Source organism: Primulina eburnea, chromosome 15, assembly GCF_022965805.1.
Source record: "Primulina eburnea isolate SZY01 chromosome 15, ASM2296580v1, whole genome shotgun sequence".
Taxonomy (NCBI): Eukaryota; Viridiplantae; Streptophyta; class Magnoliopsida; order Lamiales; family Gesneriaceae; genus Primulina; species Primulina eburnea.
Genome location: NC_133115.1, coordinates 36479795 through 36505073, shown reverse-complemented (window position 1 = coordinate 36505073; position 25279 = coordinate 36479795). Strand labels below are relative to the sequence as shown.

At 34.8% G+C, this 25279-nt stretch overlaps 4 protein-coding genes across 8 annotated transcripts; 1 reads left to right on the top strand and 3 right to left on the bottom strand.

The window, feature by feature from the left end:
• Positions 1-378: 378 nt before the first annotated feature.
• Positions 379-1144, bottom strand: LOC140815704 (probable 2' cyclic ADP-D-ribose synthase BdTIR). The gene is made up of 2 exons (XM_073174767.1): positions 657-1144; positions 379-550 (listed from the first exon to the last, which is right to left on the bottom strand). Exons 1-2 carry the CDS (start codon positions 1142-1144, stop codon positions 379-381), a joined length of 660 nt encoding a protein of 219 aa, XP_073030868.1.
• A 2365-nt stretch (positions 1145-3509) lies between these two features.
• LOC140815278 (uncharacterized) lies at positions 3510-7399 on the top strand. Of its 2 annotated transcripts, XM_073174403.1 has the most exons (10): positions 3510-4035; positions 4160-4256; positions 4333-4354; positions 4443-4538; positions 4641-4764; positions 4856-6206; positions 6336-6501; positions 6583-6747; positions 6851-7003; positions 7090-7399. In XM_073174403.1, the coding sequence occupies exons 2-10, from the start codon at positions 4243-4245 to the stop codon at positions 7273-7275; spliced, it is 2277 nt and encodes a 758-aa protein (XP_073030504.1). In that variant the 5' UTR covers positions 3510-4035; positions 4160-4242; the 3' UTR covers positions 7276-7399. The 2 variants fall into 2 exon arrangements, with proteins under 2 accessions (XP_073030504.1, XP_073030503.1); XM_073174402.1 differs by having other exon boundaries at positions 3513-4035; positions 4160-4354.
• Positions 7400-8484: 1085 nt separating this feature from the next.
• Positions 8485-10119, bottom strand: LOC140815097 (stem-specific protein TSJT1-like). The gene is made up of 4 exons (XM_073174208.1): positions 9740-10119; positions 9330-9570; positions 9118-9238; positions 8485-8911 (listed from the first exon to the last, which is right to left on the bottom strand). Exons 1-4 carry the CDS (start codon positions 9949-9951, stop codon positions 8727-8729), a joined length of 759 nt encoding a protein of 252 aa, XP_073030309.1. The 5' UTR covers positions 9952-10119; the 3' UTR covers positions 8485-8726.
• A 4577-nt stretch (positions 10120-14696) lies between these two features.
• Positions 14697-25279, bottom strand: LOC140813792 (B3 domain-containing protein Os07g0563300-like). Of its 4 annotated transcripts, XM_073172525.1 has the most exons (14): positions 24840-25279; positions 23828-23909; positions 23589-23687; positions 22972-23308; positions 22541-22871; positions 22231-22327; positions 21408-21582; positions 21229-21308; positions 20422-20790; positions 19560-19612; positions 19337-19450; positions 18855-18925; positions 15224-15600; positions 14697-15043 (listed from the first exon to the last, which is right to left on the bottom strand). In XM_073172525.1, exons 1-14 carry the CDS (start codon positions 24959-24961, stop codon positions 14927-14929), a joined length of 2424 nt encoding a protein of 807 aa, XP_073028626.1. In that variant the 5' UTR covers positions 24962-25279; the 3' UTR covers positions 14697-14926. The 4 variants fall into 4 exon arrangements, with proteins under 4 accessions (XP_073028626.1, XP_073028628.1, XP_073028625.1 ...); XM_073172527.1 differs by having other exon boundaries at positions 14700-15600; positions 23589-23665; positions 23828-23925; positions 24840-25278; XM_073172524.1 differs by having other exon boundaries at positions 14700-15600; positions 24840-25278.

The window sequence follows — 25279 nt, the reverse complement described above, 5'->3', positions numbered from 1 at the left end:
CTAACCACAGCAAAGTATATGTACCAAAGAGAATCGCAAAATTGCATGGAATCGGCATACTATACGATCCAATATAAAAAAACATTTTTACTATGGGAACCCAACCGAGAGGTACACGCAAGTACTGCCATTTCATTAATGAAACTGGATAGAACTCATTCTGAATGTATATTTCAAGCTGTGTCTGGTAGCAAACTGTATTATATACAGCGTGCTTAGCTAGAGATAGTCCAAAGAAATCCATTTATGGATAAACTACCACTAGCTAACTTAGCTTAATAGGAAATTATTTAACAACCAATGAATGAATGAATTATAAAAAACTGTTATTGGGAGCTTATGTTCGATTTATTTTCTTTTCATAACATTCCAAGTTAATTATGCTGGTTGGCTGGCTACTTTCGCCTTGTATCTTGTGGAATTAATATTGCTTTCTTGATCAGGAGAACGATGAAGGTTGTTCGTCTTCCTTATTATGCTCTCTTCTTCCACTTCAATTAAATTCTCGATCACCGCATCCGTCGTCCTTGCGAGAAATTCCGGCCAATCCCTGATCCATTACACATATAATATGTAAATGTTAGATCACAAAAAGTTCATTGAAGCATGTCAGATGCATAATTTGAGAGCCCGGCAGTTATATATACAATACGTACCCTCTCGACGTGTCAAACGTTACCCCGACAGTATATTTTGCCTCTTCGAGGGCCCGTCTAAACTTGTCGAGCTCGTGAGCGGGGCAAGATCCGTCATTCTTCACCCGAAGTTCCGAGGGTTTAATATCACAAAATATGGGGATGACCTTTTTCCTAGACTCCATCATGAGGCTCAGCTCATGCAAACAAAAGTAGGAGTCGCAATACATGGGAGAAAAGACGGCCACACCCACCTTGCATTGACGAATTGCTGTGTCAATCTTGTCGAAAAGCTTGTCCCCCGGCTTCATGCTCTTGCTATCCAAGAACGGGCAGATCCCTAGGCGGTGGAGGTGGTGGTACAACAGCCCCGCCACGTTCCTCTTTGTGTCGACCCCACGGTGGTTAATGAAAACGTTGCACGGGAGAGAAGGCTGAGCTCTTCGGCGGAACTCGCGCAGAATGTGGCGGGAAATGTCGTTGATCCTGGCGGCTGAAGAACGCTGCATTGCCCAAAAAAGAAGTTGGTAGTTTCTGTTTTCAAATTGTAAGTTGCTAGCAAGTTGGGATCAATTAATGAATTTTGTTTTTAACGCTGAAAGGGAAGGTTATTTATAGTCATGGGTTGCAGAAAGGTCTAGGGTTTGATTTTGAATGGAAAAAATTTCGATGTGTACGTACTAATCAGAACATTGGACTGCATGTAGGAAAACCACGGGGCATATATTTTGACAAGTATGGCGGAGGAATTGAATAAAAGATTGACTCCATAGGCCTTTCTTTCATATCTTCAGGTCCAGAGCTTGTAATCCTTCAAACACGCTCAGTTAATCTTTTTTGGACGAGCTTTTTTGACATTTTAATAACATATATATCAGAATTCAGAGCCTTGAAATTATGCAAATTTTTCACAAACTCACATACATATTACGTGCATTCATAATTAATATATATAAACTCTCTCATGAGTAATTGATACGTACATACATACATACATACATACATATATATATATATATATATATGTATGTATCTATATACTAATAAAAGATTCGCACGCGTTGTATGTGTTATTATTATTTTTAATTTGATAAAATAATATTAAATAATTAGTACGAAATATTTTCAATTTTGAAAAGTTGTTCAATTTAAAAATGAATTTTTTTTAAATTTTTTCCATGTAAAATATGGAAGGACTTGAGGAGGTTTTTAGTAAGATAAGAAGAGTAATTCTGAAATTAAATATTTTGATATTCTCTAAGCTAGCATTTAATTAAAATTATGGGGTTTACAAAGTACATGATATATAATGACTATGTGATGTAGAGACGCATTCTTTTGATCAATTAATGTGATAGTCTTTCCCCAAATGGAGAAATCGAACCCTTCTATCTCGGACACCCGCACGACTTTCTTGGTCACGTAATAACTCAAGAACAAACGGTCTTTATTATGTGTTAGATAATTTATAGTTGTCCTTTTCTTTATTTTTTAGGACTAATGAAATTTATTTAATGGTTGGAGCTAGCTAGCTAGCTACAGGTTGTCAAATGTTGTGTCATTATATACCCACAACATTTATTATTTGGCTAAATCTTAGCATTTATTACGTGTTAGATAATTTATGTCTCACACACACACACACACACATATATATATATATATCGAATTTATTACCCTACACACTAGGTGTGCAGGATATCATGAGCACCGCCTACGTGGCGGTGCATGATTGGTCATCTTTTTTTAAAAAAAAAACAAAACAAAAAATTTTGTGTGGTTGTGGGCGTGCCACGTAGACAGACGTCCACATGTGTGCAGGAAAAGAGTGTGCAGGGTATCATTGCTATATATATATATATATATATATATATATATATATATATATATATATTATAAGCAAACATTTTATTTTATATGTAAGGCATATGATCAAGGTTTGATATCTGTGAATTATTTATTTCGTTTCAGGTAAAAGAGGAATGTCTTTGAGAACATTCGATCTGAATCAACTAATTTACTACTAATCTCTTTGTTTTTCTTTCATTGAAATTTGAGTTGAAACTGATTTCTTTCAAAGTAGAAACAGTCCAACATTTTATTTAATTAATATTAGTAACGACAGTTTTATTCCCAAACAAAAAGGGGAGTCCGGAGATTGATCAGCGAGAATGAAATCCTGACCGATATATCGACAAGTACAACAACGTGGATGGTCGGTTGGTTGATTTCTCTCCGGTCTTTACTTTACATATTTTCAGGGAAAATTATAACAATTAATGCGTCGAAGTTAATATCTTTTTCATTTATTATTATATAAAGATTTTGTGTAAGGTTGAATGTTATTAATCAACACATAAATTGTAATCGTACTTGTGTTGTTAATTTGGCCATCAAGAAAAGTGTGGGAAAAAGTATTTGTCGGGGAAACAAGTAAAGCCACTGGAAATTTGTTTGAAAGTGCTTCAGAAAACAATTCCAAAACAAAATCTCTCGAGGAATACGAAATTTGACACTTTCAGATCGCCGCCTGGGAATATCAAGAGCCGTGTCTCTATTTTCAAGTATCTACGACCACATACCATTGAATTTACGTACTGCAAAGTTTAAAATACATTGTTGGTTATTAATTATCATCATACCATATATGAAACCTAATTTGATAGTCCACGATCTTGATTTGTTGAGGCTTCCAAACAATACTCATGGACTCCAATTGTTTGTTTTCAAGTGATATGTTCGTCCTAACATTTCAATCACAAACAACAATTATTTGTTAGTCTCATGTAATCGATCCTACATTAACCATCTCCGGCAATGTAGTGAACCAATATGGCGATGGTGGTTGCAATCAATATATATTCGAGAATTAATTAGAGTGGCTAATGCTCCCCTTTTAATGGGATTGATCGGTTGCTTGTCACCTCAACCTATCTCGTAATTTTTGGCTGATTCAGAGATGATCGAATCCCCGCAGAAAACGGCACCACGAGGTTTTGTCCTAAAATAATCGAAAATCCCTTCTCACCAATTCGGCTCTCTCTCTCTTCCTCTTTTGGAAACAAGGGGAGAAGAAGAAGTTGTCCTTTGAGGAACCTTTAAGAGACAAAATCAAGAACTGGGAAGCACGTTGTACATTATTATTAATTTTAGAATATTGAATTTGATGGTCTCCAACAAAATAACACCTCTTGTATTTCTTGTTTATATTTTGTGTATATGCTCGGAATTTGTCAGATTATGTTGATTTGAGTGGTTTGATAATAATCATTAAAATATACCAGGTAAATTCTTTTTTTATTGAGGACTCTATAAAAGTTTTGTACAGTTGACCATGTCGACGAGGGCATTTTGTGGGGTGGCACCTTTCTTTTTACGTAAGAAGGCTTCTGGATTTAAGGTATGCATGTTTGCTTCACGAAAATCGTTTCGTTTTTAATGAATTCGAACATTTCTTGACGATAAAATGTGACAGGTAGATATGAGAAAGGCCAAAAATATTGACGTTACTTTGTAAATGGCAGGGGAAATCACAACCAGAGAACAATAAAATCTTTGATGCATCAGAGAATAAAAAAGGCCTAAAAGGTTCAAAAATCAGCAATTCATGCGGGGCGGCAGGTAACTTTGTAACAATGACGGATCTCAAGAACAAGATTTCCACCTTTAGAGACTTACTTGATTTTGCTCCATGCAGCGGTTCCGCCACCGTAACTGAGGTAACTCAAATTCTAAATTTTGAGAGTTCTAGTTTTCTTTCTTGGTAAATAATCATATTGGAATTGTGGGGTGTTTCGTCGTCAACAGCTGCTGATATTGACCCTGAACGATATCTTTAAACTTCATCCTAGAATCAAATCTGACCTATCAGTTTCAAAATTTGAAGGTGCATCGATGCACAAGGTTAGCTGTGTTGTCAATACTTTTGAAAATATTTGGACACTGAAGGGATTAACTATTATATTGGGTAATATATGATTTTCAAATTTGATCTCATCAAAACAGGCTCTTAAATTCTTCTGTGATGCTATGATATCACTGGGAGCCTTGTGGACGACAGAGGAGTGGATGTTCAAATGTAAATATGACTCGAATATGAAACTGGGAAACGTTGAATTGGAGCAAATCAGTATGTTGTTTATGTTGTCTTAATCAAGTTCAGATATTAAATGTAATTTTTCTTCATTCAAGGTTTTCGAAATGTTGCGCTTTTAAATCAGCTCTGATGATGCTTGAGGACATAATAAAGCTAGCAAGAGAGAGTTTGTTCGACGAAAGTGATGAAGACGAAGAGATGGGACAGTGTAGTCCTCCAGCAAGCCCAGCATTTGGAAAGTCTCCGTTTGGCTCATATTCAGATAACAAGAATTCTCTTTCTGGTTCTCCAGCAACCCCTACTTCAGTCCTTCCCGAAGCATGGAAATCCTCGACTAAAGGAGGGAAAACAGGGTCTTATTCTCCACCACTACTCTTGCCACTCAGGGTTCAAGCAATTGAAAAACTGAACCCCATTGATGTAAAACGCCTTTCATTTCACATGTTCCCTCATGTTGTCGTACAAGATTCTAATTATTATATCCAAAACCAAAAGGCAGAGAGAGAACAACAGCTTGAGTTAGAAGAAAGGAAGCGTTCTGAAGTGAAGGAAACATGTAGTATCAATGAAGGAGACCAAGATTATGAGATGATACAACATATGGACAAGATCGAGGAAGTTGAGCGAGAAGATGATATGAAAACTGAAATGCCAAAGATCACGAGAACTGAGTTGGTTGAGAAAATAGAGGATAAGGGCAGAAATTGGATTGCTATCTCGGATAATGAAGCACATGTTGCTCATGATGAGCTGACAAAGCAAAAAATAGATGTGATCCCGCCTCCGCCATCACTTCCAAAATTACGATCAAATGTAACAAAATTTGTTACGCCTGTAGTGTGTGTTCCACCTACATCATTGCACAATGATGAGGTAAAATTTCAAATATCAGAGCCACAGGCTCGAAAGAAAGCAATACCAGTGACACTGTGCCCACAAGCATTATCTGTGCCTGCACCACCACCACCACCACCACCAGTACCATCACCCCAGCCGCCAACACATTTTGTGCTTGCACCGATTCCGCCTCCTCCACCTCCACCTCCTCCATTGTTTTCCACCACAACATTACAACAGCTACCACCACTTCCTCCTCCACCCTCGGCAATAAGGACTGGAGCACCACCACCCCCTCCCCCGCCAATGGTAGTGAGGACTGGAGCACCACCGCCCCCTCCCACACCTATGGGTGGATCAAAGGGGCCAATTCCACCACCACCACCTGGAATGCACTTGGCAAATGTGGCTGCTCCCCCACCCCCTCCAGGCCTTGCTTGTGCAAAAAACCTCCGTCCCAAGAAAGCTGTGACAAAACTGAAGAGATCGTCCCAGATGGGCAATCTTTACCGGCTTCTCAAAGGAAAAGTAGAAGGATCAAGTTTAGATGGTAAATCATCAGCGAAAAAAGCTAAAGTTGGAGCAGCCTCTGGAGGAAAGCAAGGAATGGCTGATGCTTTGGCAGAAATAACGAAGAGGTATAATCCTCTATTCTCATCCATTTACGACACAAAATCATTTTTTGAATTCATGACAAGCTTTTGTGGTTCAAAGACATGAATTTTTTTTTAAATTTTTTCCCAACTCTTGTGTAAATGTATGATCAGGTCAGCATACTTCCAACAAATTGAAGAAGATGTCAAGAGCTTTGAGAAAACAATTAAGGGGGTAAAATTAGCAATAAATTCTTTCCAAACATCAGACATGACCGAGCTCCTGAAATTCCACAAATATGTAGAATCTCATCTTGAAAAGCTCACCGATGAAACTCAGGTTTACCCATACTCATTATTTTCACAGAAACACGATTGTTCATTCGACAGTCATATCCCATAAAGTTGCAAAATCTTGTAGGTTCTAGCAAGATTTGAAGATTTCCCTTCAAAGAAATTGGAAGCTTTGAGAATGGCAGCAGCTCTCTACTCAAAGTTAGATTCTGTTGCCATTACTTTAAAAAACTGGCCAATACTGTCACCTGTTTCCCAACTCCTGGACAAGGCAGAGAGATACTTCAACAAGGTGAGCCTCAACGTTTGTTAACCGAATGTATCCATCTTCTTACTATATTCGGAATAATCCCTGTTCATTTCGCTGATTGAGTACTTATCTCAATGGCACCCAGATGAAGGGAGAAATGGATGCCCTGGAGCGTACTAAAGATGAAGAATCCAAGAAATTCAAGGCTCACAAGATCAACTTTGATTTCAACATCATTGTACATATCAAAGAACTTATGGTCGATGTCTCTTCAAGCTGCATGGAACTGGCTATTAAGGTAGCTCATCATTTAATCATTCAGATTGTGCCACATGTTTTTTTATCCTAAAACAATGATTAAATTTATATCGGATTCAAATGCAGGAGAAGAGAAATATCAATGATAGAGGAAATGAAAATGAAGCGAAAAGTAAAGCATCCGCGAAAATGCTTTGGAGAGCTTTCCAATTCGCTTTCCGAGTTTATTCGTTTGCCGGTGGGCATGATGACCGTGCTGATAAGCTCACAAGAGAACTAGCTCAAGAAATCGAAACCAATCCTCATCACTAATCACACGCTGTGTATTCAAGAATGAACGCAAAATTTAGAGAGTTGAGGCATTTATGCATATGATCTATCACACCCGCGGCATTTCTTGGCTATGATGTTTGGTGATAATATATATATATATATATATATATATATATATATATATATATATATATATATATAGGGAGACTGTGTGAGGAAGATACATGAGCTAAAATTCTAGCTAGCTTCCTTCAATACTTTGGTATAATTATATACTCTTATTATTTATCCACGTGCTTATGTATTTATTTGACTGTCGGGCATTGACTATAAAGCCCTTTCAACAGACATTTCCGTGTTGGCGGTCTATTTGACAACATTTCCGTGTTATATCTTTGAACTTTTTACTAATGGCTTAAATATGTGTCATCATTAATATTTGGTCTTTTGTTATGTCTATCCACATATTACAATATGATATTTTTTATTTAATGATTTAGGTTTTACAAATGTCTCATGTTGAATATTAAAACAAATTTAGAATAACTTATAAATTCATGAAATTATGCCACCCAGTACTAAATCTTTTTGATATGGTACTCCCTAATGTGTTTATAAAGGCTGTTATCGTATCAGTATCGATAATTGCAACAAAAACAAAAAACATATTATATGCTAAATTAAGGTGCATGTTGCATGCACTGAATACCGAAGGATGATATGAAAATCATCTAGATTAGGCCGCCACAAACATAAGCTTCTAAAAAAAATCGGCAATGTTACAAATTTCTCATATTGAATATTAAAATAATAAAGAGTAGTTTAAAAACTCATGATATTATATCTCCTAATAGACAATCCTTTTGAGACAGTAACACCAATGAGTTTATAACGTAACGAGTGTGGTTTGAACGTGTGCGCTAATTTTTCGTAAAGGTATCTATCTATCCTTTATAAATTATTCTCTGAGTTGATAAATATGCATATTCCATGTATCTGATATATGAATTCCATAATTTCTGTCAACACGATATTTATGCATTGAGTGAGTCACAAAGTGGTTACGAGCCGATAATGCAGCGACCAACATTATATTTATCAGAAGATTTTTCTGAATATTTAACACAATGAATCATATACACGGTGGTGATGTAGTTCGAGCTTTAGCCTTTATTCATGAATTAAAATCCTCTTAGAACCGAGTAATTGTAAATCCTATATAATTTTTAAGTATAAGCCCAAACGCAACCGGTAAAAGATAATGTCAACAATGCAATCAAACTACAACCATAATTGCGAAACCACTTGTTTAGTTACAGACTCCAAACCCCCCAGCAATCAATATTTACATGCCGAGTGGGAAAAGAGCCAAAGATAAAACCAAGAAAATAACAGAACATAACATCAAACTAACAGAAACCAATAAACAGAGGAAAAACAGCAGCAATCTTGTCGTGTCAGTAATGTTAAGCAACACGTGAAGGCTGCTGTCAGCCCCAGGTTGCCCAGTTAGCTGCACTACCAACCCTTGGCATGCTGTTAGCTTTCGAATAAGCATCAACTGCAAAATATGATCCACACATCGCCCCCTCACTATCGATTCTTGGCATTGCTTTCATCTTATACGTTGGATGCTCAAAGCTAATTAGTCCTCCTTCACTGTGGTACATGCACCCTGTGCATTTCACCCGAAAATTCCAATCAATATCAAGATCAAATGCTATCTCAAATGCCAAGAATCGTATTTCGCTTAATTCTTGGACATTTTGCTTAGAAAACATTCAAGAAAATTGTATTTGTTTTAGAACGAACGGCTCGACAATTCTTATATTCCTACAATTTTCGTGATCCTATGTAGTAGCATGAAATAAATTGACATACCAGCAGGAAATGGTGCAAATGATTTTCCGCAGCTTGCTTTTATGAGATCCACATTGTCTGAGATCATAACAGAGCCATCAACAGCTATGCCCCAATACAGGCTCACAGTTTTATCAGCGCCCTGCAAACAATTTTGACCCAAATCCATCATATTTTTATCACTAAATTACAAAAAAGAAAAAGAAAATTTTTCACGACGTGTTTGTACGTACAAGCGCAGCAAACACAGATCCAGCTTTGTTGTCATAGATCACAAACCCAAAACTGCCCTCGAGATCTTTAATGACTCGATGGGCTGGGAGAGGTCCCCGGTCACGGAGGGTCCGATAAGCTTCAATCACAAACATGGCCTCATTGCCACCCTTTGATAGCCCATACTGTTTGTTGAGTGTGCACAAGTTATTTAAATTCCCCAGGAAAATACAGTATATATCGTCTGTTGAACAGAACATCCTGCAAAATACAATCTTGGATCAGATATCCTATCCCAAAACACGTAAAAATCTTCAGCATTCAAAAGATAAGCTTCGTCCATGATGTAAATCGATTAATGACTCTAATCAGATTCAATGAATATCAATATAATCTCCATTTCTCACGACGAAAATTTCATGCATTTTACCTTTTGTGTGACATGACTGAACTTCGAGGTGGTGCGTAGGCCAAAATGGCCTTGTCAGCAAATGCAAGAGAGAAGCCATTATTGGGATTTGAAGCCAAGAAATCCTTCAAAGTCTCTTCCGGAGTATTGGGTTTACGAGAAGCCTGTGACGAGGCTTGGCTATGCAACTCCTTTGGTGGATCTACCACGCCATTCTTGAATGCACACAACATTTTTCCTTGCTTTTTTCTCCCCTCACTTTCACTGCCCTTCTCCTTTCTTTACTCTCTTTCGACAAAAAAAAAAAAAAATTAATGATAACAGTATAGATCTAAACGGATTAACGTAGAAAACGAAGGGTCTTATGCGAAATGTAGGAATGGTTATGGAAACTTTGGATGGGACTTGGGAGGTCGAGTATTTATAGGTACAAGTAGCAGAGTAAAATTAGGTGGCAATCTTATCCATATACACCTAATAACCATTAGATTAAAAGATTTTGAGATTAGAAGATTCAGAAAGCAATTTGTTGGGAAAAATTAATACAAATGGGAATTGGTCCAAATTTGGACGCTTCTTATCCACAAACCTTAAATTCAGGCGTCCGTTGACACTTAGCTGAGTCAGCAAATCCCTTTAGTCACCTCTCTTCGGTTGCTTCGATGCTTAATGTGGGAGACACTACTCCTACATATTTTGGATGGACAAGATTCATGCACATATATGATTTTAAAAAATTTAGTAGACCTCATATATGTGTGGTTAAGTTTGAACTCATGATTCTATCATGAGGTAATACCTCTACATATAAGATAGAATCAACCCTCTATTCCTTATTTAATATAGATATATAACAACACCATGGATACACGTGGGTGAACGATCTGCTAATTATCAATTATATAACAAATATATGTGTTACATCGGTATTTTCTTTTACCAATGTATTATTATTTAGTTTAATTTTTTTAGTTACTAATTTATTCATTTAATTACTAAAATATTCATTAAATATGGGGTAAATGGGAATTTTTTTTGTGAAACTTTATTTTCTAATAATTTTTTTAGCTTGTGATGGGGGATTATTTATATGAGCTAGGTTCATCTATTTAGAAAATTAATCATATTTGTTCTAGCGATAAATAATATACATGGGAATGAGGATAATACATTATTATTTTATGAAATAAATTTTTATGAATGTCACTTAAATGTTATATTTCATTTCACTATTTAAATGAGTATCATATTTATATCATTTATATACATCTAAAAACAAGTAAGCAACAATAGTACACAAGAATTTTATGGTTAGATGGTAAGAGTAGGCGGGGTGTCGAGTCGAGTTGAGTTGAACTCGAGTATCATACTTCTCGAAGTCAACTCGATTTATTTTCTGTTTACTCATAAACTCGAGTTCCACCCATGTATATATTGAGTTACTTGATCTCGAATTCGACAAGTTCTAAAGTCTAAATTCTATCATTTAAATCTCGAGCTCGTGCTCAGATTTGGATTTATATTGACAAAATTATCAAATATTTTTCATGTTTTTGTCCTGTATTCAAGTAGCTACTCAAGAACAAAGAATTGGAAATCGACTTGAGTTCAATTAGTCGAAATTTGATTGAGTTGCTCACGAGCTATTCACAAGTAACTTGACTCACTTATACCTTTAGTGAAGATGATGCTTTTAGAATAGATATATATTGAGTTCGAGTTTCATGCATGTGATTTATGTCTACTTTATTAGTTTTTGGTTGTAATGAGTTGTATTTGGTGGTATTATTAAATTATGTGTAATAAATAGGTCGTACGTTATTGAATCTTGTTTAATGTAAAAAAAAACATTATATAAATTATTGAGATTCTCATTTGACAAGGAAACAACAGGATAAACCCATTAACAAGCCCAACAAGAATCCAGTCTGTTGATCACTGGCCTCTTGGGCCTTGAGAGGGCCCCAACCGGGTCCATCTATTTTCTCTTCCAGGAAAACTAGCATATCTGATCTCCCTCTTTATTCATTTGGATTTCAGGTCATTGCATGGAAGTGAGATTTTCATGCATCTTGTATCGGAATTTTGTTTAGGAATTAAAGCCGGAGCTGTTCGGTGACGCCATCGTTTACGATGCATTGAGGTGTTAAAGAGGTCCGAAGATACATACGTCAGCGTGTGGAAAAGCAGCGACGAGTGTGCCATTCGTTCCTGTACGTGCGTAGGGAAAATTTGCATGAAGGATGTAATTCTCTTTCTTTGTAGAGAGGAAATCCATTCTAGGCTTTTGAGGCACCTTTGAGGCACCTGTTTCTCAAATTTTATACAATGGAGTTTCCTCAATCAGCATTTGGATTCAAATTCCAGGTTAATTTGTGGTACACAAGTGACTGATTTCCTTCTTTGATATGATCAGGATGCCATTTCTAAGGAGTTATACGATAGCTTGATTCAAGAAGAACCTTTTCTGATTTTTTTTAAAAATCATTGAAGCAACGGGTCCATTATAAGTTCTTGAAGCTAGCTATAGATGAGTTGACTTTTCTATTTTCAATTGGTTTATCATTAAAATATACAATAATTTTATGTGGAAAAAATTCCATTCAAATCGTTTTACTGCTGTCAATCACCAAAACAAGAATAGCATTTTACTTGACTATAGTGCTCTGAGTTGTACCGTTACGAACTGTTTCTGAACTTTCAGCTTGCTGGAGGCTATAGATTACATACTTGAAGGCACCTACGATCTAGCCATTCCAATACAGAACCCACATGATTTCCGATTCAGGAAAGAAGTCCCTCAACAATGGTGGTGGATACTGCTGGTTAACGCAACAAAGGGATCAATCAACTATTAGGGAGGATGTCATACTCTTTTACTTAAACTAGTTTTTATCCCATTGAATTTTTCCAATTTAAGTTTTAGCATGGTCGTTTAGATTTTTCCTATGGGATTTTACTGTCAAGATTTTAACTAGAAAAAATCTGGATCTCCGCATATTCCCCAATTAACATATGTTGGGGGCAATAAGTGACTCTACTAAGTAGAACGATCGAACCGTGATGTTTGAGCTGTGCGATTTAAAAGATTTGAGTTACCACCATTAACATCAACTATAACTTTTTGTAAAACGACAAGCTTCGGTTCTATAATTGGTATCAGAGCAAACATTATTGGTTCGATTTTTTTTCGATAGATTGTATCTTCCGTTGTTCTCTCCAGTAATTGCAGGTATCTTCCCTCAATCACTTGTTTATGTTTGATTTCCATTTGAGATACGAGCGGCTGGAAGTTTCTCATCATGAGCTTCAGCTCTCACCCAGCCCCAGTGATCATGGAGGCCCGAGAGATATCGTCCTTGGAAGTTGGCCCGCTTCGGGGATCAGCAGAATCGGGCCGAACAAGTGCGTCGCACTTCTTGTTGATTAATTTGTTTGGTTAGCTTGAGAAGGTAATCCAGATCCATGTTCATTCGGCTCCGCAGATCCTTGATAATTTTGGCAGTTTTAGTTGTTTTGATATTTTCGTGGGATTCTTTAGGTTTTTGTAGATCTTCTCCACGTTCTTGATGTCCTCCTCCTCGTTATCCACGTCATATGTGAACCTCTCGAGTGTATACATGTCGTTCCCACTGCCCTACTCAACGTCGTTTAGATTTCCATTTTGGTTGCTCTGTTCCACGTAAATCTTGAAGAATCGTTAAACGGATTGTTCTTTGTTGGTAAACTTCAAGACCCAATGGAAGTCTGGAATGGTGCACGTGTAGATTATTCACATTTAAAAGTGTTCGATCGTCAAGCTAGATCCTGGAGCCATGAAATGCATCTTCATTGGATATCCAGAGGGTGTTCAAGGGTCACAAAACGTAGAACTTGGAAACACAGGACCTAGGTTCTTTAACACGAAAAGATATAACCTTTGATGAATCAAGAATGAGATACACTCTTAAGAATACTAATCTTGGCAGTCATATAGATAACGAGATAGATTCTCAAATTGAGGTGGAGCTACTGGAACATGATTCAGTTCATGAAATGTTTGATCAAGATATAACCTTTGATGAATCAAGAATGACACTCTTAAGAATACCAATCTTGGCAGTCATATAGATAACGAGATAGATTCTCAAGTTGAGGCGCAGCTACTGGAACATGATTCAGTTCATGAAATGTTTGATCAAGTGGGGCCAGCACAAGGCCAAACTGAGAAAGATATGGATGCGCCACCAGCAGAAACCACAAACTCCTAGACACTGGACAGGGATAAACAGAGGAGGGAAATAAGACCTCAAAGGTTTTGCCAACAAAACTTGATAATGTATGCTCTGAATGTACCAGAGCAGGTGGAGCTATTTGAACCAGCCTCATTCAAGGAAGCAATGTCAAGCACAAAAGGAATTGGGAGGAAGCCATGAATGAAGAAATACACTCCCTCCTCAAAAACAACACTTGGCAGTTAGTTGAAAAAGCAAAGGGGCAGAGGATTTTAGGCTACTAATGGGTTTATAAAATAAAAGAGGCCTCCATAGGAGATGACAAATTCAGATACAAAGCAAAGACTAGTAGCCAAAGAGCATTCCCAAATTGAGGGAATAGACATTAATGAGATATATTATCCTATAGTTAAACATTGTTCAAAAAGGCTAGTACTGACAACAGTCACTCAATTGGATTTTGAACTGAAATAGCTAGATGTGAAGACAACCTTCTTGCACGGTGATCTTGAGGAAACCGTTTCCATGGAATAACCTGAAGGGTGCTCATCCTCAAGCAACAGAATAAGGTGTGTTCGCTAAAGAAATCACTTTATGGTCTGAAGCAGAGCCCGAGAAAATGGTACAAGAAATTTGACACATTTACTAGTTATTACCATAGGACTCATCCCTGGACTTAGCATACCAGACAAATGTTGGCATCTGATTTTTAATTGAGAATAAATTTTGTCAAATTTTTACTCCCAAATAAATGCAACTACCGTATCAAATCAGAAGGGGATTTTATGAATCAATCACATCTGGCTTCAATTTTTTGTTTTCTCCAAGATGTAGTGAAGCGCATTAAATCATTACTCAGGACTTGAAAAATAAGTTAACCGCATAATGTGCATTGCTATCTAGCGAAACTGACACTAATGGCCATGCAAAATGCCAAGTATCCATCCTACCTTTTTATATACATAGTTTGGAGGAAGCTCCAAACCAAAGCTAGTCAGTTTTCTTGATTACCTCCATCCGCAGCTAAACAACTAATCAGATTTGCACCACCAATACCATCTTGTTGCATCCGTGTCCTGACTAAATTTCCAATGCCTGAGCCTGATGGCATCTGCTGCATGAAAAATTTCTCTGTGACGTGTGGGTGCAACTGTTTCGTTGTTCCAGACTCTGAAACAGGCGAAAAGTCTTCCTCTCGCTCTGGATGAATATTAAGGTCTATTTGACCTTTCAACAGCGAGGGTGAAGACTTTCGCCCGTTATGATAGTCAAGACAGACCATCTTGCTTACCTCTCCCCAAGTCGGGGTAATATTTCCGGCGTCAGTGACTCTGTGTGTGTCAACATTGTGCACTTGTTCAGGGAATTGTTGCTGCTGCGACTTCTGGGAGGCAGATTCACCAATTTCTTCCAATTGATGCTTCACGTACCTCTCCATCAAAGTTCGAAAACGATGTTTAGATGAACTGCAGATCGCACAATCACATGATTGTTTGTGCTTAGAGCTTTCCTCAGTGGCAAACCATGGGCGCTTTGACCTGGAGTGCGATGAAGCTGAAATGTCCCCATCATCTCCTAGAGTGGCCAAATTAGCAAGAGTATCTAGTCTTTCCTGAGTGACAAACATATCTGCATCCTTTGTGGTTATCTCCCCTATCTTTGAAGAAACTAGATGACATCAAGAAAACAATATGTTAATCTATACTATCTATCTATACTATCTATAAATATGTGAGTTTGAATTGTGAATTTACTTAGTTACCCTTTCATTCATTATTACTTCATTAATATTTTATTTATTTATTTAGGTGAGATATGAGTTTGAATTGTTAATTTACTTAGTTAACATTTCACTCACCATTACTTCATTCATGTTTTATTTATTTATTTATGTGACTTTTCAATTTTTTGATCTAAAGATTGATATTGAAAATAAAAATAACTTTATTTCATTATTTTAGTTGAATGTTTAATTTTTTGATCTAAAGATTGATATTGAAAATAAAAATAACTTTATTTCATTATTTTAGTGGAATGGACGACAAATATTACAAATACATTAATATGATATTTTATTTTATTTTTAATTTCATAAATAGTGATATTTAATTAATGTCTTAATACACATATCAAACTTCAGAAAATGTAATTCTTTACCGTACTTTTTCAATGAAAATGGACATCGAAATCATGTAGATTCTATATGTTTTTTTGCAAATTTTCTTATATTTTATTTTTCATCTAATTTGATTAATTTGATTTATTTCAACTAGAAAGATAAATCAATGATAAATTAAAAAGAGAAAAAATTACTTTCTACTTTTGTATTAAATTTATTAGATAATCTTTATAATTTTTTAAGGAAAATAATTCTTTAATAAATATGAATTATAGTGATAATTTATTTTCATTCATTAGAAATTAATTTTTTAAATATGATATTTTTTAACTTTGTATACTTATTATTTTATTTATATATGTGTTTTACTATACATATTTATTTGATTGATATTATTTAAAATGTATTTACCATGAAATATTAATCATCAATATTAATTTACAAATGATCCATTATGATATAAAATTAACTATCTATAATATAATATGTATTCTAAAAAAACAGAGAAAGTTAAACAAAATCGGCAAGGAGTTAAAAATTAGCAGATTTTACGTTTGTTTATTTTAAATGCTAACAACAGTAGTGTAGAAACAAACTTGTAGAATTTTTTGATCTAAAGATTGATATTGAAAATAAAAATAACTTTATTTCATTATTTTAGTGGAATGGACGACAAATATTACAAATACATTAATATGATATTTTATTTTATTTTTAATTTCATAAATAGTGATATTTAATTAATGTCTTAATACACATATCAAACTTCAGAAAATGTAATTCTTTACCGTACTTTTTCAATGAAAATGGACATCGAAATCATGTAGATTCTATATGTTTTTTTGCAAATTTTCTTATATTTTATTTTTCATCTAATTTGATTAATTTGATTTATTTCAACTAGAAAGATAAATCAATGATAAATTAAAAAGAGAAAAAATTACTTTCTACTTTTGTATTAAATTTATTAGATAATCTTTATAATTTTTTAAGGAAAATAATTCTTTTAATAAATATGAATTATAGTGATAATTTATTTTCATTCATTAGAAATTAATTTTTTAAATATGATATTTTTTAACTTTGTATTACTTATTATTTTATTTATATATGTGTTTTACTATACATATTTATTTGATTGATATTATTTAAAAATGTATTTACCATGAAATATTAATCATCAATATTAATTTACAAATGATCCATTATGATATAAAATTAACTATCTATAATATAATATGTATTCTAAAAAAACAGAGAAAGTTAAACAAAATCGGCAAGGAGTTAAAAATTAGCAGATTTTACGTTTGTTTATTTTAAATGCTAACAGCAGTAGTGTAGAAACAAACTTGTAGAATTTTTTGATCTAAAGATTGATATTGAAAATAAAAATAACTTTATTTCATTATTTTAGTGGAATGGACGACAAATATTACAAATACATTAATATGATATTTTATTTTATTTTTAATTTCATAAATAGTGATATTTAATTAATGTCTTAATACACATATCAAACTTCAGAAAATGTAATTCTTTACCGTACTTTTTCAATGAAAATGGACATCGAAATCATGTAGATTCTATATGTTTTTTTGCAAATTTTCTTATATTTTATTTTTCATCTAATTTGATTAATTTGATTTATTTCAACTAGAAAGATAAATCAATGATAAATTAAAAAGAGAAAAAATTACTTTCTACTTTTGTATTAAATTTATTAGATAATCTTTATAATTTTTTAAGGAAAATAATTCTTTTAATAAATATGAATTATAGTGATAATTTATTTTCATTCATTAGAAATTAATTTTTTAAATATGATATTTTTTAACTTTGTATTACTTATTATTTTATTTATATATGTGTTTTACTATACATATTTATTTGATTGATATTATTTAAAAATGTATTTACCATGAAATATTAATCATCAATATTAATTTACAAATGATCCATTATGATATAAAATTAACTATCTATAATATAATATGTATTCTAAAAAAACAGAGAAAGTTAAACAAAATCGGCAAGGAGTTAAAAATTAGCAGATTTTACGTTTGTTATTATAAATGCTAACAGCAGTAGTGTAGAAACAAACTTGTAGAAATAAAGCAATAACCGAAACAAGTGTGATGTTTACAGTATGACTATTGTGTAAAAGAAAGCAAAACCAAACCGAGGCATGTAGCGTATACAGTTTCCTTAAAACAGATCCGCCCTCTCCAGTATGTATAATAAATATTTTAAAAAACGATAAAGTTAAACAAAATTCGCTAGGAGTTAAAAGTTAGCAAAAACAAAATTGATATTTAACTTAATAACAAGTTTAGGGGTTTATTTTAATATCATTATGATAATTTAGTTAATTAAGAGAATTTTATTTGACAATCGCTATATGCACTTCATTTAAAAATATTGTGATTTTGGCTTTATTAATATTCATTATTCTATTAATTTTATTTTTTTTTGTTTTCCATTGTGAATAATATTTGGATGAAAAATATCTGTATTAATTTTATAAAGCTATCATTATGTTATAATCACACGAATTGAAAAATGTTATATAAATAAATGAATATATTTGATTTACCGTCATCATGTATTTTTATTTATTGTGTTTTGATATATTTAGATTAATAAATAGTTATAAACAAGATGTTATTCAAACGATTTAAAAAATTATCTAAATCTTTATTTTTCATTATTAGTTATCTACGTGCATCGCACGTGATCATTCCTAGTGTAAGAAATATAGGAGAAGAATATACAACTATGGCAATTTCAGAGACAAAAGTTGCACCTTTGTTGATGGCAGGTAAAATATCTTCCAGCTTTTCTACAGCTAATTCCTCAGCATCCGAACATCGAGATCTGATGGATAAAAGATGGGAAGATATAAAGGAATCAGTAAACTGGCTAAGACAGGTAAACATTAGTTGAAAAGCTCCAAGACAAACTTCCTTGAACTAAACCAGGTGGATTTGCATGTTCTAAAGTACTTAAAAGTCCAAAGCAAACTTCTTCCTTGAGCGTAGTTTGATGTATTTGTTTGCCAATGAGAGCTGGGGTTAGTAAAAACTAGGGCTCTGGCATTTTAGAAACTGCAGTACTGGTGTAGAATAACCCATATAAAAATTGAAATAACGTAAACAAACACAAAAACTAGAAAAAGCTTAAAACAGTCTACAACGAAAAAGGAACAGATGAGCAATTATTGACTTAGCATTGTAGTATATGAACAGAAAATTCAAGGTTTACAATCAAAATGGAAATCCACTATACCTGTCAAGGTCCCATTCATTCTCTGAACAGATCCATCCAGAAGGAAGAAGAACATCTTTGGGAACTTTACGCCACTTAAAACAGTCCTCACATTGAACCCACTTTATCTTTTCTCTGAGAAATCAAAGGACTCAATTTCAGCATTCCTCTGGATATGAATGTGCACACGCGTGTGAATGCACGAGTGTGAGAGAGAGATTTACGCCAATAAAAAGGAACGCACCCGAAATGATCTGTTGCCAGTATAGTTGGCCTTCCAATAATTGGCGCAGTTCCCTAAAGAGAGAATCCTATGAGGATGCTGGAGAAGAAAATAAATGAAACGAAAGAAAAACTTTTGTGTGCGATTATCAGTCTTGCTAATCTGGCGAAGCATGATGATCACAGTTGATCATCAGACATCTAAAACTTGTCCCCATGAAAAGGCACAAATTTACAGGAAAGTAAACTTAAGAACTGGAGGCTATGGTAGAGATACTGCAGGTTAAATCAAAACTTCCCATGTGGAGCCCACTCCCCATTAGGTTTGCATGCACATGCCAAATCTCAAACACGCACCCCCGTGACAAGGCACAAATTTACAGGAAAGCAAACTAAAGAGCTGGAGACTATGGTAGAGATACTGCAGATTAAATCAAAACTTCCCATGTGGAGCTCGCTCCCCATTAGGTTTGCATGCACATGCCATATCTAAAAAAAAAGAACTAGGATGTGGCTTATTGCATTAACCCTCCTTGTATCCTACAATGCCAACTCACAAGGAAAGGCAAAATATCAAAAAGCATTAAACCCCATATGATAAATAAAAAGTATTTTACAACCATGTGCTTTTAAAAATCACACATATATACCATTTGCAGGGACTTTACGCTTGATTTTAAACACACGGGGTTTGAAAAGATAATTAATTTCATATAAGAGGTTGCGTATGCTCCACAAGAAATGCAGCTCGTCAGAATCTCAAGTCTGAAGGTGCAACATGTACCTAGAAGTAAACCAAGAGATACACTATACGTCTATACCAAACAAACTGGTAGCTATATACTGAGCAGCAATGATACTTTTACAAACAAGAATCTTGGTACCTCGAATTCTTCAAATTCACATCCATCTACAACAAAAACTGAGGGAACAATTTTCGCAGGCGGACGCATCAATCCTTGAGCTTCATCCGTACTGAGCTTGAGCTCTATGTCATTCTCAATTCTAAGGCGCTTACACTTTGAGACCAAAATGCTCCCCTTCCCCTTGCTGCTATAAATAGGCTTAGTTTCATGTATTTCAGAAGTGGTGCTTCCTATATCTGCCTTGGAAACATGGCTGATCGGCTGGAAGCTACTAGGTGATTTACCTTTCATGTGGCCGTTTACTGTTATCCCTTCCACACATTTATTTTTAGCTTGACAGTTCGCTGGGATCAAAACATTATTTCCTTTTATAACAGCTCCGTCTCCCTTTGAACAGAACAGCAAAACTGAACTCAATAATGATGAATGTCCAATTAAAAATAAATAAGAAATATTTATATATTTAATCAATGTCATTAGTATAAATGCATACTAAAATTCAATGGGACGTAATTACAGATGGATCTTTCTCCATCCAAGCGCTCATAATAAATAAATATAAATCAGCTCGCAACGCAGAAAGCATACTTATACAACAAGATACCCTGGAGTTGTTTCAAATTATTGGAATGTCATATTATGTATCACCCCAAATTCCAAGCCAAGTATCTTATAAAAAGATAATAAATAAATAAAATAGTAATACTTATGTATCTATCTTAAATTATGTTTATTTTATTAGTGACAAGATTAAAAAATTTCATGAAATACATTTTGGCATGAATATTTAATTAAGACATTATACTGTTTGATTGAAAAATAAACCTGATCTGGGGATGGAACGCTTGAAGACTTTCTGCCCCCCATGACCAGATTTCCTTCAGGTTCCAGCCTACTAAATGTTACTGCCAAGAATTGTCATGAATGATTTTGCAAATGAGCAACGGAAAGATGAAAGAATATGCTCTATCAAAATGCAAGACACAGTGGTGCTAATTAATTACCAACATCACCAGCCTGCAGTCTTAAAGATTGTATACAAGGAGTGATTCCTTCCAGGACATACATTCGGCTATTATTGTTTGGCCAGAATCGAAACTGAAATACCCATTCCTTCCCCTTCACATCCAATACTTTCAAAGGTAAACCTTCTGGCTGAGCGATTGGTGGAAAATAGGCCTGTCTCACCACAAATGAAGCGCCTTCTTTCAGTTCTTTAAATTTGAAAACTAGGAAATATTGTTCACTATCGAAATGAAAGATATACCAGGTGAAGAGAGATGCAACACACTGACCTCACATCAGATCAAGCTAAAAATACCACAGGCTATCATACAATCATAAAAGATGAAAAATTATTATTGTCTCCGGTCCTTTGCTTCCGTTTACAGGGTAACAATTTCAGGAAAAATTACAAACGATAGCCAATAGCTTCATTGAAAGATGGATTTCTTCTCTCACGTGACAAGTGTCTTCCTTGTTTATGCAATGACATTACTGCCATGATACCAACCCAGACAGTCAACAGAAACCCACAACACGAATTTAACAATATAAAAGAAAACACACTCCTCGTATCCACAATATATGTCTAATTTCTAATATCTAAGTCCCTATACTCCAACATTTTAGCTTGATAGCCCTCTTCAGAGGAATCCAGTCCACTGGGTTTTTGTGACACCCTAGCACATGCTTAATCTTGACTCAGAAACCAAACCACAAAGCAAATTCAAACATTTACACGTGTATACAGTATAAATAGCAAAAGAGTAAAAAGCAATAAGTAAGTTAATCGGAACGGTTCTTATGTAAGACATAAGGGCTCACCTCTGCACATTTTTTTGGCAGCACTAGGCGACCGATACGTCCAGCGTCACTAGCACTTAAAGTTTTCTCAAACAATGGGGTAATAACTGACTTTGAGCTAATGATAAATTAAGGCAAAATCAAGGGAAAGATAGGTGAAATACCAAGTACAATTGCCTAATAATATTCAACTGGATTTTAAGCAAGTATCACAGGGTATGCCACAATACATTAGCTGCATAACAAAGAGAAACTAGACTTCAAGAATTTAGTGATGATTAATTCTTGGGAAACAAAACTGTAACATGAACCCTTCGACGCAATAGGATACTAGCTTGAAATTTGTAGAAGTTCCTCAGTTATTTGGGGCCGATACCGAGGAAGCAACTGATTTCTGCTCCGACCATCTCCTTGGACCTTACCATTACGAACCTGAGTTTCACCACATGAATCCATTCGATAGTGACTGCCAACCTTCTTGTCCACTGGAATTGAAATGGTATTTTGTGTTGAAAAAGTTGCAGAAAGCTGTCCAGTATCATCTTGTTCAGTTTTGGACGAAGATGCGGTGGTTAAACTGAAATTTGAAGAATCATCTATGGGAAATATTATCGGCTGGATATTGTTTATGGAGAGAAATGGATGCTCTTTTGGATTAAGTGCTGCAGCAAGACAAAAAACATAACTGAGTGGCAGAAAATTTGCATGCAAATTCAGGAAGTGACAGGAAATGATAAATTCTCAATAGTCCACTATAATTACCATTATGCCCATTCTGAAATGTGTCAAATGGGCCAACTATCAACTTTCCATTAAAACATCTTTCATCAGGCAATTCTCTCTTTTTCTCTGGTGAAGCAGTAGGTAATCTCTCAGAAGTGCCAAATAAATTAATGCCACCTAATACATCAATTTCGAAGGGCATTCTTGTCTGTGCTTCAGATTGGATATTAGACTCCTTGAACAAACTAGGTGCGATTCTCCATGGAACTGGGCCCGAGCCAACTATGGAACCTAATGTTTTCACCGAGAAACCCTTCCTTCTTTCAAATGGTGAAGTAAGGGATTGTGAAGGTGGAGGCCACGCTGGATTTGGAGTCTGGAAGAATGGAAAAGGAAAAGTTATGTTCCTGAACGTGATAGCTAAAAGATATGAAAGAGAACAACCTAGTTTGGTGAAGCATGATTTATTCCTCAGTGGTTGTATTAAACTTAGCTTTTCATAAAGGTCGTTACAACTAAAGATTGTTCAGGGTTTTTCAATTTTATCAAAAGTTTTATGCAAGATTCATAGAAATAATAAAAATTCATCCACGACAGTGTACATAATCCTATCTTGAGAAATAAAACCATTAAATAAAGAACCAAATCACTCTTACCAAAACGAAACTTTTTCTTGCACATGTCAGGCACTCTATCCCTCCAGCATCCAAGAGTACGAACATATGGAACGACACTATACAACCACAATGTATTTGCTGCAATGAGGATTTGACAATCAACATGTACACATTCTCAGAAATTTATATAAAAAAAAGGAAACTAGAAATTCAATTTGTACACACCAAAAAATGAAAATTTTCTACGAAACTCTTGGTAAAGCCTAAAACTACCTTACCTTTCCACAAGATTCACAGCATCTCCAACCAGAAGTACTCGAGTGAAAAGCCTCACAAAATTTTCCTTCCTCATAAGCAGAACTGAATTTCAATTAAACTACATCAATTTTCAAAGAAACTAAATAAAATGAGTTAAGAAGAAGCAGCTTCCACAAGTACAATGAGAGAAGGAAGTACGACTCAAAAGTCAAAACCTAGCTTAAATTTAAATTCCTAGCAGATGTTCCATTAATTGGGAAAATCAAATCAACAACTAAGCGACAGATTTACACACAGATGGTGAATAGTCAAAATTTAGACAAAACCTGTAAATCTTGCGTTTTCAATTAATTTATTCTGGACGCCAAAACTGGACCCGACGTTAGCAATAGAAACAAATAAAATCTTTCAAACAATAAGAATCGGGTACACAATGCAGTTAACAAGAACGAAAGTAAATTAATTCTATAAGTTATGATGCCAAATAAACTATGCTGACACCAAACTTCGATTTTCAATTACTGAAATTTGCAATCTACATGGATAAATTTTCAATGCAGATTTCCAAACTCGAAGCTTCGACTCTGGACCATCTTACAGCCATGTAAACTTAACAAACAATCCAAATTAACCACGATGTCCGTTCCAAAGTTCAAAATTTTTCTCCTTCTCGAGCTCAATCCTCGTTTTCCAATTCTAAAATGCTTCACGTGAATATAAATGTAATCGAAGGATGGACGCGGAAGTATAACAATCCAAATCCAAGACACCATGAATACAGTTGGGTACCATAAACCAAAAAATCCAGAAAATATTAACTGCATTACAACCACCAATCCAAAACCACAATCACGCTGAAAAGATAAGAGTGAAAAAATTTGCGTAGAGTAAAGCTAACTAGTCAAACACCACCCCACCACCAAAAGAAATGGTCGACGAAATTAAACAAAAAAACATCAAATTTAAACTGGTGCTAGGAAATTAAGAATTGAAAAAAAAAAAAAAAGAAAGAAAGAAAGTCAATTATCATACGCGCAACGATCGCATAGGGGGGCGTACTCGCCAGTGCGGCGACGCCAACCATTTCTCCACTTCTCAGATGCCTCTTTGCAGTTTGAGTTGAAGCAAATATTCTTCGACGAAGAAGAAGACATCACGAAACAGGGCCCTAACCAGAAACTATGAGATTCAAGGATTTTCTCCAGAAAATAGCCACAAGAAGGAATTTTTTTGCACTCTGAGACAAAGCCATCGTTAAATATTCATGCTGAGGCGTAAAAAAAACAAATTGAAATGCAAAACCCTAGATTCAACCGAACACGGAGAGTTCAATGACAACATGAAAGATAGGAAATTAATCTCAGGGAAGAGAGCCGGGGACTGAGATTTTAGGCAGAAACCAAGCGAAGAGTGTAAAAATATAATAATACAGCTTTGCATTCTAAATATTATTATTTTTGGGTATATACTCA

Excerpts from the sequence above, each read along its gene's own strand:
- LOC140815704 (XM_073174767.1), bottom strand. The coding sequence starts at position 1,144 with ATGCAGCGTTCTTCAGCCGCCAGGATCAACGACATTTCCCGCCACATT. Across the intron at positions 551-656 it reads ACGTTTGACACGTCGAGAGG|GGATTGGCCGGAATTTCTCG; the intron begins GTACGTATTGTA and ends GTAATGGATCAG.
- LOC140815278 (XM_073174402.1), top strand. The coding sequence starts at position 3,970 with ATGTCGACGAGGGCATTTTGTGGGGTGGCACCTTTCTTTTTACGTAAG. Across the intron at positions 4,539-4,640 it reads AAGGTGCATCGATGCACAAG|GCTCTTAAATTCTTCTGTGA; the intron begins GTTAGCTGTGTT and ends TCATCAAAACAG. Across the intron at positions 6,748-6,850 it reads CAGAGAGATACTTCAACAAG|ATGAAGGGAGAAATGGATGC; the intron begins GTGAGCCTCAAC and ends AATGGCACCCAG.
- LOC140815097 (XM_073174208.1), bottom strand. The coding sequence starts at position 9,951 with ATGTTGTGTGCATTCAAGAATGGCGTGGTAGATCCACCAAAGGAGTTG. Across the intron at positions 9,571-9,739 it reads TCAGTCATGTCACACAAAAG|GATGTTCTGTTCAACAGACG; the intron begins GTAAAATGCATG and ends TGTATTTTGCAG. Across the intron at positions 8,912-9,117 it reads ATTTGCACCATTTCCTGCTG|GGTGCATGTACCACAGTGAA; the intron begins GTATGTCAATTT and ends TGAAATGCACAG.
- LOC140813792 (XM_073172524.1), bottom strand. The coding sequence starts at position 24,961 with ATGTCTTCTTCTTCGTCGAAGAATATTTGCTTCAACTCAAACTGCAAA. Across the intron at positions 22,872-22,971 it reads ATTTCAGAATGGGCATAATG|CACTTAATCCAAAAGAGCAT; the intron begins GTAATTATAGTG and ends GTCTTGCTGCAG. Across the intron at positions 19,613-20,421 it reads GTGAATTTGAAGAATTCGAG|GGAACTGCGCCAATTATTGG; the intron begins GTACCAAGATTC and ends TTCTCTCTTTAG.